Source organism: Vicia villosa, linkage group LG2 (assembly GCF_029867415.1).
Source record: "Vicia villosa cultivar HV-30 ecotype Madison, WI linkage group LG2, Vvil1.0, whole genome shotgun sequence".
Classification (NCBI taxonomy): Eukaryota; Viridiplantae; Streptophyta; class Magnoliopsida; order Fabales; family Fabaceae; genus Vicia; species Vicia villosa.
The window spans coordinates 189,925,476-189,939,425 of record NC_081181.1 but is presented as its reverse complement, the minus strand read 5'-3'; the positions used below and the strand labels follow the sequence as shown (position 1 = coordinate 189,939,425).

The following is a 13,950-nucleotide window of genomic DNA, read 5'->3' as shown; positions in this document are numbered from 1 at the left end:
TTTGTCAAGGGAAAAAATAATTTAAACCTAGATGATGATTAGGGATTAAGGACACTCTTTACAAAATACTTGTGGTTTCAAACTCCATCCTCAAAGTTATTAGACCATATCACCCGTGAATTATGTCATCATGTTTACGATAATTTTTTGCCAAAATTATTTATTAATTAAATATTTGAACTAACAAATAAGGAGTCAATATTTGAACTAATAATAAGATTAAGTATAATTCGCATGAGTTCATTTATGAAATAATATTAAAATTAATTCACATGAACACATTTTTAAATTAATAATGAAATTAATTCACATGAGACAGTTTTTGAACTAATAATAAAATTAATTCACATGAGTTAATTTTAAATTCGATTTTTGAACTAATAAAAAAACTAATTCACATGAGACAATTTTTAACTATCAAGTTTTGAATTAATAATGAAATGAATTCACATGAATCAATTTTTTCTGAATTATCAATTTTTGAAGTTGTAATTTACAAATTTTGAATTAACAAATTTTGAACGAATAATGAAATTAATGAATTAACTATAACTCACATGTGAATTACAATTAATCTCATTATTAGTTCAAATATTGACTCATGTGAATATTGTTCATGTGAATTATGGGTAGTTAATATCGTTATTAGTTCAAATATTGGCTCATGTAAATTAATGTTATTTTTAGTTTAAATATTGTCTCAAATGAATTAATAAAAGGGTGGATCAAATGATACTAAGATGTCAAACTTAATAACATGACACCTCCGATAATTCTTTATCGCATATTCTTACAACAAAATTTATTGTTATATTGAAAGTTTTTATCATATAGATTATGTCTATAAAATTTAACATCGATCAAAAATCATTTGATATGTTAAAGAGCAGTTAAAAAAACATTTAAAAATAAAAAATTATACAAAATTTTTTAAAAAATTTAGAAGTTTTGAAAAAAAAACATGATTTTACACCTATATTTTAAAAACTAGGTGTACAATGTTTTTGAAAGTGATTATTTAATACCAATATTTAAGAAAATAGGTGTAAAATGTATTTTTTAATAATTAAAAAAAATAAATGAGCCCCTCAAAATTTTGGGGCCCAGAGCTACAGCTCTTGCTGTGCCTGCTAAAGGCCGGCCCTATTAAAGAAAATGATCAAGATTAACGATTTTCTTGAATTTTTGTAAAACGTTAGTTTTTATGCATTTCGTTGACATATCAAATTTTATAGATATGATATACATGATAATAGCTTTCAATCTAACGGTAAATTTTGTTATACGAATATGCGATAAAAAGTTATCGAATATGTCATATTATTAAGTTTAACACTTTAAGGTCAGTTAATCTTAACCCTTAATAAAAATATATAATTTGGGCGAAAATTCATGAACAGCATGATGGCACACTTGGCAAGTGACATTGTCCAATATGCTTGAGGTGGGGTTTGAGCCCCACCTATGCCGAACATATTTTCTTAATTTATAATTAATTAGTTTTTAAATTTTTTATAAAATTAAAATTATCAAAAATTATAATTTTATTATTTTTATTATTTTTTAAATATAATAATTAATATTATTATATTAAAAAATTAAATTTTGTTTTAAATATGTAGCATAACAAAATTATGTGATGTGAGGATGTTGGTATTTAGCCAAAATTAAGTAATTGGTGGCATTTAGCCTAGGTGAGGGGTGCTTGTTTTCCAATCAAAGGTTCTGATTTCCCAATAAATTGATGACTACTCGTCTACTACTACTACTTTTGAATAAAAAGACTAAAAGCCATAAAGTAGATCTTAAAATTGAGCAGTAACAAACACACAAGTACAACTCACATCACATGCTTCATCCACCCTTTACTTTTTCCATTCAAGTCCCCACACATACACAAATCTCAACGTCTCTCTTATTTTCCTCTTAATCTATCCGTTAATCTCACTCAAATTTTTTCCTTTTTAAACCTCCACTTTCCTTCCACGCACACCCCTCTCTCTATATCATTGAGCTTCTCATTCATAGCACTGAGTATATCAGACAGTAGCAGTACTTCATATCAGTACAGACAGCCTGCAGGCATCATAACATTAACAACCAAACCAAGCCATGGCCACTAAACTGCCTCTTCTCTTTTTCCTCCTTTTCTTATCTCTCACATCAGGTATATATCTATGTCTCAGTTTTTTATGTAGCACCGACAATTATGATTATATTTAATTTATTCACTTAATTTTAATTATTATCGGTATTGCCGTGTCAGTGTCGATTATGTTCGGAGTGTACGTGCTTAGTAGATTTCTCTCCCTTCTACATGTTTTCTTTTCCTTTTTAATTTCTCTCAATTATTTCACCTGTTGAGTATTTAATGTGCAGGATGGAATGTGATCATGGTTAATGGACAGAAATCATGGTGTGTGGCTAAGCCTTCATCAGATCAAGCAACACTTTTATCAAATCTCAACTATGCTTGCTCTCAAGTTGATTGCAGAGTTCTTCGTAAAGGATGTCCCTGCTCTAATCCTGACAATCTCATCAACCATGCTTCTATAGCCATGAATCTCTATTATCAATCTAGGGGAAAAAATCACTGGAATTGTGATTTCAGAGCATCTGGCTTAGTTGTTGTCACTGATCCAAGTAAGTCACATCATAACTCACTCATTATACGTGCTGTTTGAGGCTTTAAATTAATTGCTAAATTAAGTTTTTTTTTTTCTGATTCTGAATTGTGCAGGTTATGGTGATTGCATTTATGCATAGAAGTGGAGGACTAGTTACTAGTGGAATCTATATACATACATATATAGTATATTATGCTTTTGGTTTATGTTGCTGTAATTTTTAGGTATATTGGCATTTTCAACCTTATGAATATTGGTAATGTCACGTTACATTACATCAAAGTTTCCCTTGCTTGACCAATTAAATCAACCTTATGGATATATGTGTGTATTTATCCTGTGACTTGTATGCATTAGCAACTTTGTGGTTTGGTGATAAAGTCCTCTTTCTAATGTAGAAGAAACTTCATTTCAGCACAAGCACAACAAATATTCAAAATCTCGACTTTGTAGATTTAGTCTCTCGTAAGATACATACCATCATAGAGGGTTATTGAAAATAAAGACATTTTACATCAAGATAGTTGCACATGGCTAGGAGTCGAGGTTATGAGTAGTTTATATACTATACTCATATTTCTCAATTCAACTATATATTTTTTTCAAATGATAAAACTCATACGAGTTCTCTATATTGAAGTCGTAGTGACGCGGATTTGAGATCGACCGAAACATTGAAGCTAGAAGAAAGGGGTTCGATCCAAATGTTCGCACTGTTCCCTTAGCCTCGACTAAGGGGCATTGTTTTGATACACTAAAATAGTCTCACATACATTATTTGGTATCGACTAGAACATGGGTGACCAACCTAATTCGAAGGTCTAATATATAGTACGCATAATACCTCGTAACCGAAGTGGTGTAGACTTTAGGTCAGCAGGAATAGAGCCAGCCAAACGACCCAAATATGATCGGCCTAATTCGAAGGCCTAGACCAGAACTAACTAAATAACTCCCCAATTCATATCTCATTAACATATAAACAACATTCAGACACTCGCTCATTAATACATTATTGTTAATTTCTATTCATATTGTCCATTCATCACTCAGAAACCCCAAAAATTCATAATCCAAACTTCTCAAAATTATAAATAAAGTTTCAATCCAAGTTCAACAAGAACATCTAAAAGAGAAAAAAATATTGGAGTTTCATCATCAAGAGTACAACCTTCTATTGGGACAAGGAGAGCTAGAGGTATATTAACCACTGACCCTTATGGTATTATTTATAAGAATAATGAACAAAAGAGAAATTATGATGTACTTTGTAAAATGAGTGTGATTCCTACGTGATATGTGTATGAATATGAAATTAACACATTAGGAACAACTAATAATGATGTAAGGTACTTATATAGGCATCTTGGTTTGACTCATTTTATGTTCTTAAAATGCTATACTTTTGCAAAAGAAACTTTGAAAATTTTGAGTTGAGTTGAGGTCAATTCAAGAACTAGAGGGTTGGATTGTCCTAAAGAAAATGTTTCATTCAAGATGTTTAACAATGACCATGTGATGAAATTGGAAAGTTATGTGTCATCTTTCAACTTCCGCTCTGACAACAATGTTGGAATAGCCCCCTAGAGTGAGTTGTTATATATTTATGTTATATGCAATGAACAATCTGAAACTTTTAGGCCATTCTTATCAAAACAATTTGAAAGGGTTTCATATTCTAGTAAAAGAGACATATTAATTGGTGTCTTGATTATACCAACCGTTGAATACTTGTACTATGAGTCATTTCTTGATGATATTTCAACAATTATGGGAAATACGAGAATTGACTTGGAAGTGTGTCCATCCCTAAAGATGTTTACGAAAACTAATGACACGTATTAGCTTTTGATTAATGGTAGTCCCTAAATTTCTTTCCCATACCTTGCAAAAAACCTATTAGAGATGGGAGAAACTCAATGTCTTTTATCCCACCCATATTCCTCTTTCAAGTAGAGTCATTGATGCATTCAACCTCCCATTCTACTTCCTTAATTAAGAGTTGAATTTGAAGACATCACTAGCTACAATGGAGGTATAGCCTGCATGACAAGGCCAAGAGTAATAAACACGACAAGGTCAACCCTTTGATGACTTGATTGAGGTGGGGAGAGTGATGTATAACTATCCCTTTCACCACCACTTGCCTAACTAAGTTCAATTGAACAACCTCTTATCCAATGAATCCTGAACCACTTATCTTTCTAGCCAAACATATTTTTCCCTAATTAATCCAATATATCTTACATACATTCTTACAACCCTTCATAAAAATACCTAAATATGGATTCAATAAAAAATAATACCTACAGAAACCTTGTAGAAGGAAAGAAAATAAATCATCATAGACAACTATATAGATTTGATAAGAACAATGAGGTCACCCATTGATAATTTTTTACTCTTCTAGCTGAGTAGATTATTGTTAATTCTCTCTTACAAAGAATTTTTGAACAAACACCGACGATGGTTATCCTCCGTAAATAATAAAACATAATCTAACTAATTTTACAATTTAATATCACTTACATTAAATTAAATTACTTTTTCTCATTCTGTCATCTCTAATCAAATGTTAGGGAAGAAGCCAATCACCTCTTATTTATATTCATTTTAAAAAATAATTTATTTTAATATTCTTATCTATAATATAAGAAAATTCATTGTTTTGAAAATCACAAAATTAATCTTTCTTATATTGTTGTTACATCATTAAATTGAGGATAAATTTTGTCTAAATGAGCTCTTTTGCAACCGAGCCACGGGTCTCGTTCTATTTCTATCAAATCTTCAATAAAAGTTACTTAACTAACCTTAAATTATTTAACTATATATATTGAAAACAAACTAAAATTGTGACAAACTAAATTACACCACTACTGCAGAAAATGTCATTTCATAGGCATACTCTTCACATCATATACTTTGCCCCTAAAACGTACACTAAATTATACTAAATTATTATCATTTGTCTCACTTTTACTACAATGTGATAAAGTTTCTATTAAATCATCTCTTTTACACATCCAAGCATTTAATTATTATATTTTTCCAATAATTTTTTTTTGGGAAATTATTTGTGCGGTTAAAAATAAAGTTTTTGTTTATAATTATCGTCTCTTAAATTTGATTAGTTTTGAATATAGAATTGCTTGATACTATCATCTTATTATATTATTGCAATATAAAGTTTAAGTATATTATTGCAAATTCATAAAGACATTTTAATAATTTAAAATAATAAACATAATAACTAAATTAGTTTTATTTTTTATTTTTAAAAAAATACAGATCTGTTTGCAATTTACTCTTTTGAAAAGCTTTTTTTTGTTAAAAAATGATTATTGGTCTTTTTTTTATAAAATAAGATATACTTTTTTAATATAAAAGTTACTTTTATCAATATTTCAGATCTCACAAATAAATAAATAAAATTTTAGTCATGTGAAAAATTTATAAGCATAATATATGACAGAGTTATGGATCTTAAAAGTTATGAATGTGACTTTGAGGTTGGTGAGAGAATGCAAAGGTACTTGTGAAAAAAATTAGGGATAAAATTGTCTTACAGAGTGAGTGAAGTAATTGAAGGATAAATACAGATCAAAATTAGGGAGTGTATGATTGACAGATATTACAAGGAGATAAGGATAAGGACTAGGGATAATGTATCAGAATGTAATATGTTGAAGCCAATGAAATTTTTTCTGCAAAGTGTGATGATGATCTTCAGAATCTAATCTTGCATGCGCAGAGCTGATTGTACACTTTTCAGTAAAAGAGAGAAAAATATATGAGTATGTGTTTACTCTTGATAAATACAGATCAAAATTAGGGAGTGTCTGATTGGCAGATATTACAAAGATAAGGATAAGGATTAGGGATAATGTATCAGAATAGGGATAATGTATCGGAATGTAATACGTTGAAGCCAATGAAAATTTCTCTGCAAAGTGTGATGATGATCTTCAGAATCTAATCTTGCATGCGCATAGCCGATAGTACACGTTTCAGTAAAAGAGAGAAAAATATATAAGTATGTGTTTACTCTTGATACCATAATAATTCATGCTTAATGGCATGAGAAAAAGTAAGACGCTGTATAAAAACTAATATTATTGTTTTTCACATATATATATATATATATATATATATATATATATATATATATATATATATATATATATATATATATATATATATATATATATATATATATATATATATATATATATATATATATATCAATTAAATCTTTTAAATAAAATTATTAATTTTTTAATATTTTTTTTCTCTTCCATACCATAATTATTTATATAAACTTTTGTTACTATATTTTATTTATAGTAATATAAATCAATTTACATTCTCATTTATGAAATTCAAGAAATAAATTAATTCACTTATTATCATAAAATACTTAATTTTTAATGAAAATCCAAATTTTATTACCATCACTAAAAATAAAGGTCAATTGCATTTAACATGATTTTTAAAATTCTTTTTGAAAAGAAAATAAATTTGTTGATATAATAATTTAAATGATGCAAATATAAAAAATACATCAAGAGATTATGTAAAAATTACTGACTCACATGTAAAAAAAAGTAAGTGTTTACTTATCGAAATTTATTTTATTAAAATAATGATTAATTAATATATTTTTATATTTTTTCATATAACTAAAATGACAGGAATAATGAAATAGAAAAAAAAAATGTATGTCTTTTTTTATTTTTTAATAAAACTATATAGAATTTAAAGAAAAAAACAATTAAATTCAATTGAATCCACGTATTTAATGACTTGAGATTTGTTGTATTATTTCTATAGGTGTTACAAATCACAAAGAAAAAATAATCACAATTTGATCTTTAACAAATTATATATTTTTAAATTTCAAAATATTTTTTTATAAAAAAATTAATCTAAAAAAATTATACTAAATAGATGCCATGCTTTAAAAAAATTCTATTAGTTTAAAAAATATTTTTATATGTATTACTAATTGAGATTTATACGGGTGTGATATTGACACAAATATAATTATAATAAATTATTAATGAATCAATTAATATTCTTTCTGTTTCAAAATAAATATCATATTAAAAAAAAATTATTTGTCCTAAAATATTTAAAGGGATAAAAATGATTTTACGGGGAAAATAATTAACTATACTTTAATTTTTCTTGGAAATTATATAAAATGTTCTATTAAAATATAGTAATTCTGTAATTTGTAAAAAAAAAAAAGGATAGTTCTAGTGAGTCAAAAGTAATAAACTTTTATGGGGAAAATAATTAACTATACTTTGTTTTTTCTTGGAAATTATATAAAATGTTCTTTTATAATATAATTGTTTGATTTGTAAAAATAACTAAAGTTTGATAGTTGTAATGAATAAAAAATAATAAAATTAAACAAATTGTTTTCTCCTATGGTAAGAGAAGGCCACATTTTCATTTATACTAAATGGTCAAAGTAAGAAGTAACTCATATTTTGTATTTCATCCGTGAAAAGTAATCACATCTCTTTGTTTTCTGTAACATATAAATAATTTTTGCGTTTGTTCTACATGTGGATAATGTATCAGAATGTAATATGTTGAAGTCAATGAAAATTTCTCTACAAAGTATGATGATGATCTTCAGAATCTAATCTTGCATGCGCAGAGCCGATGGTACACGTTATAGTAAAAGAGAGAAAAATATATGAGTATGTGTTTACTTTTGATAAATACAGATCAAAATTAGGGAGTGTCTGATTGACAGATATTACAACGAGATAAGGATAAGGACTAGGGATAATGTATCATAATGTAATACGTTGAAGTCAATGGAAGTTTCTCTGCAAAGTGTGATAATGATCTTCAGAATCTAATCTTGCATGCGCAGAGCCGATACTACATGTTTCAGTAAAAGAGAGAAAAATATATATGAGAAAAAGTAAGATACTGTAGAAAAACTAATATCATTGTTTCTCATATATATATATATATATATATATATATATATATATATATATATATATATATATATATATATATATATATATATATATATATATACACATATATATATATATATATCAATTAAATCTTTTAAATAAAATTATTATTATTTTAATATTTTTTTTCTCTTCCATACCATAATTATTTATATAAACTTTTGTTATTACATTTTATTTATAGTAATATAAATCAATTTACATTCTCATTTATGAAATTCAAAAAACTAATTAATTCACTTATTATCATAAAAGAGAATAATACTTATGCACTGACAGTGTAAAGATATTTTACACTGTCACTTAATCATAGCCGTTAAATTTTTGGTAAGTTGTTGACTTTTATTTTAAATGCATATAAAGTAATATCAATGAATGATTGTGATACGCCGACCGTGTAAAGTATTTTACACTGACAGTGTATAACAATTAACCTCATCATAAAATACTTAATTTTTAATGAAAATCCAAATTTTATTACCATCACTAAAAATAAAGGTTAATTGCATTTTACATGATTTTTAAAATCCTTTTTGAAAAATAAATAAATTTGTTGATATAATAATTTAAATGATGCAAATATAAAAAATACATCAAGAGATTATGTAAAAATTACTGATTCACATGTAAAAAAAAGTATGTGTTTACTTATCGAAATTTATATCATTAAAATAATGATTAATTAATATATTATTTATATTTTTTAATATAATTAAAATGACAGTAATAATGAAATAGAAAAAAAATGTATGTCTTTCTTTATTTTTTAATAAAATTATATAGAATTTAAAGAAAAAAAGAATTAAATTCAATTGAATCCACGTATTTAATGACTTGAAATTTGTTGTATTATTTCTGTAGGTGTTACAAATCACAAAGAAAAAATAATCACAATTTGATCTTTAACAAATTATATATTTTTTAATTTCAAAATATTTTTTTATAAAAAAATTAATCTAAAAAAATTATACTAAATAGATGCCATGCTTTAAAAAAATTCTATTAGTTTAAAAAATATTTTTATGTGTATTACTGATTGAGATTTATACGGGAAAAGTGTGATATTGACACAAATATAATTATAATAAATTATTAATGAATCAATTAATATTCCTTCTGTTTCAAAATAAATGTCATATTTAAAAAAAATTATTTGTCCTAAAATATTTAAAGGGATAAAAATGATTTTACGGGGAAAATAATTAACAATACTTTATTTTTTTCTTGGAAATTATATAAAATGTTCTATTAAAATATAGTAATTCTGTAATTTGTAAAAAAAATAAAAAAATTGATAGTTGTAGTGAGTCAAATGTAATAAACTTTTATTGGTTAAAAATGATTTTATGGGGAAAATAATTAACTATACTTTGTTTTTTCTTGGAAATTATATAAAATGTTCTTTTATAATATAATTGTTTAATTTGTAAAAATAACTAAAGTTTGATAGTTGTAATGAATAAAAAATAATAAAATTAAAAAAATTGTTTTCTCCTATTGTAAGACAAGGCCACATTTTCATTTATACTAAATGGTCAAAGTAAGAAGTAACTCATATTTTGTATTTCTTTGGCTTTATCTTGAAAAGTAATCCCATCTCTTTGTTTTTCTGTAACATATAAATAATTTTTGCATTTGTTCTACATGTGGATATCTATTTCACCAATTTTTAGTGACGCATCAAATATTGAAAATTACGTTTTCCTTTTGATTTTCATGAGTTAGTTTACTTAACCTAAAAACAACTTTTGTGTTGGTTCTATGTGTTCATATTTATTTCACTAATTTCAAATAACACGTTAAAGATATGAAAAATGAAAAAATGCTTTTCTTTTTCCTTTTATCCGTTGTTTTATTCAAATCCTAAAAAAGTGTATAACTATTACATTAATAAATCTAACCTAAATTTGATTTCATATTGTCAACTGGTCAAATACCCTAATTAAAAAACCAATCTTTACTTCTCATCCACTTAAAGAAATAATTTTACTGTCCTAAATATTTTTTTGTAGGAAACGAATAAACATTAACGCAAATTGCATGTGTCATATTTTTAAAATTTTGAAAAAATGCATCAAAGGGGCAAAATTTGTGTCTCATTCCTCCTTTCATCCAAAGAAATACCGAATGCTCAGTGTTATAAATCATTTTTTTCTGAATTTGCATCAGCTTTATTCCATGGTTTGTTTATTCTTCTTGTTTTCTGTAACAAGGAAACAAATTTAGCATGATGTATGTATGTTTGTATCTATTTTATCAATTTCCACCGACGTAATGATTTTTGTCTGATTTTTAAGTATTCATACCCATTGAATTCACATTGTTTCCCAATTTCATTTTCTTCATCTTAAAAAATAATCACATTTTTTTATTTTCTATAAGAAACAATTTTTTTGGTTGGTTGTATCTATTTCACCAATTTTCAATGATGCATCAAAGATATGAAAATTGCGTTTTTCATTTGATTTTCATCCGTCCTTTTACTATCTTTTGCTTCTTTTTTTTTTTTGAATTGATTTTTCATTTGATTTTCATCCGTCCTCTTACAATTTAATATCACTTACATTAAATTAAATTACTTTTTTCATTCTTTCATCTCAAATCAAATGTTAGGGAAGAAGCCAATCACCTCTTATTTTTATTCATTTTAAAAAATAATTTATTTTAATATTCTTATCTATAATATAAGAAAATTCATTGTTTTGAAAATCACAAAATTAATGTTTCTTATATTGTTGTTACATCATTAAATTGAGGGTAAATTTTGTCTAAATGAGCTCTTTTGCAACCGAGCCACGGGTCTCGTTCTATTTCTATCAAATCTTCAATAAAAGTTACTTAACTAACCTTAAATTATTTAACTATATATATTGAAAACAAACTAAATTGTAACAAATTAAATTACACCACTGCTGCAGGAAATGTCATTTCCTAGACATACACTTATCATCTGTCTCACTTTTACTGCAATATGCATAAAGTTTCAATTAAATCATCTCTTTTACAAATCCAAGCATGTAATTATTATATTTTCCCAATAATATTTTTTTTTGTGAAATTATTTATTAGAAGGTAGATTCATGGGAGTGCAGATGGAGAAAGTTGTTGGGTTAAAAATAAAGTTTTTGTTCTTAGAATGTATAATTATCGTCTTTTAAATTTGATTAGTTTTGAATATAGAATTGCTTGATACTATAATCTTATTATATTATTGCAATATAAAGTTTAAGTATATTATTGCAAATTCATAAAGATATTTTAATAATATAAAATAATAAACATAATAACTAAATTAGTTTTAATTTTTTTTAAAAAAAAAATACATATCTGTTTGCAATTTACTTTTTTGAAAACCTATTTTTGTTAAAAAATGATTATTGGTCTTTTTTTTATAAAATAAGATATACTTTTTTTAATATAAAAGTTACTTTTATCAATATTTCAGATCTCACAAATAAATAAATAAAATTTTAGTTATATTTATCTCATGTGAAAAATTTATAAGCATAATATAAAATTTTTAGACAAATTGATCTAAAAAAGAGTGAGTTAAATATAAATTTTTACAAATTAACATAAGTATTTGTATCATATGTTTCCGAATAAGAAAACAAAATTAGATCTGTGAAGACTATCTAGGTTAGATGAGTTTCTTGGAGATTATTTTTATAGATTTGTTGTGTTATTTCTGGGAAAAAAGTTGTTGGGTTTGTGGTTCTTAAAAGTTATGATCGTAACAGAGTTATGGTTCTTAAAAGTTATGAATGTGACTGTGAGGTTGGTGAGAGAATAGAAAGGAACTTGTGAAAAAAATTAGGGATAAAAATTGTCTTACAGAGTGAGAAAATTGAAGGATAAATACAAATCAAAATTAGGGAGTGTCTGATTGACAGATATTACAAGGAGATAAGAATAAGGACCAGAGATAATGTATCAGAATGTAATATGTTGAAGCCATGATGATCTTCAGAATTTAATCTTGCATGCGCAAAGCCGATGGTACACGTTTCAGTAAAAGAGAGAAAAATATATGAGTATGTGTTTACTCTTGATAAATACAGATCATAATTAGGGAGTGTCTGATTGGCAGATATTACAAGGAGATAAGGATAAGGACTAGGGATAATGTGTCATAATGTAATACGTTGAAGCTTCAGAATCTAATCTTGCATGCGCAGAACTGATGAAACACGTTTCAGTAAAAGAGAGAAAAATATATGAGTATGTGTTTACTCTTGATACCATAATAATTTGGCATGAGAAAAATATATCAATTAAATCTTTTAATTAAAATTATTATTTGTTAATATTTTTTTTGTCTTCCATACCATAATTATTTATATAAACTTTTGTTATTACATTTTATTTATAGTAATATTAATTAATTCACTTATTATCATGAAATACTTAATTTTTAATGAAAATCCAAATTTTATTACCATCACTAAAAATAAACATTAATTGCATTTACCATGATTTTTAAAATCATTTTTAAAAAAAAAATAAATTTGTTGATATAATAATTTAAATGATGCAAATATAAAAAATACATTAAGAGATTATGTAAAAATTACTGATTCACATGTAAAAAAAGTATGTGTTTACTTATTGAAATTTATATCATTAAAATAATGATTAATTAATATATTATTTATATTTTTTAATATAATTAAAATGAGAGGAATAATGAAATAGAAAAAAAATGCATGTCTTTCTTTATTTTTTAATAAAATTATATAGAATTTAAAGAAAAAAACAATTAAATTCAATTGAATCCACATATTTAATGACTTGAGATTTGTTGTATTATTTCTATATGTGTTACAAAACAGAAAGAAAAAGTAATCACAATTTGATCTTTAACAAATTATATATTTTTTAATTTCAAAATATTTTTTTATATAAAAATTAATCTAAAAAAATTATACTAAATAGATGTCATGCTTTAAAAAAAATTCTTATAGTTTAAAAAATATTTTTATATGTATTACTAATTGAGATTTATACGGAAAAAGTGTGATATTGACACAAATATAATTATAATAAATTATTAATGAATCAATTAATATTCCTTCTGTTTCAAAATAAGTGTCTTATTTAAAAAAAATTATTTGTCCTAAAATATTTAATGGGATAAAAATGATTTTACGGGGAAAATAATTAACTATACTTTATTTTTTCTTGGAAATTATATAAAATGTTCTATTACAATATAATTATGTAATTTGTACAAAAAAAAATTTGGATAGTTGTGGTGAGTCAAAAGTAATAAACTTTTATTGGTTAAAAATGATTTTATGGGAAAAATAATTAAC

At 25.0% G+C, this 13,950-nt stretch overlaps 1 protein-coding gene across 1 annotated transcript; it reads left to right on the top strand.

Annotated features, from left to right (window-relative positions):
* The first annotated feature begins 1,959 nt into the window (after positions 1-1,959).
* Positions 1,960-3,007, top strand: LOC131647720 (major pollen allergen Ole e 10-like). The gene is made up of 3 exons (XM_058917578.1): positions 1,960-2,167; positions 2,380-2,643; positions 2,741-3,007. The coding sequence occupies exons 1-3, from the start codon at positions 2,113-2,115 to the stop codon at positions 2,764-2,766; spliced, it is 345 nt and encodes a 114-aa protein (XP_058773561.1). The 5' UTR covers positions 1,960-2,112; the 3' UTR covers positions 2,767-3,007.
* Positions 3,008-13,950: the final 10,943 nt, after the last annotated feature.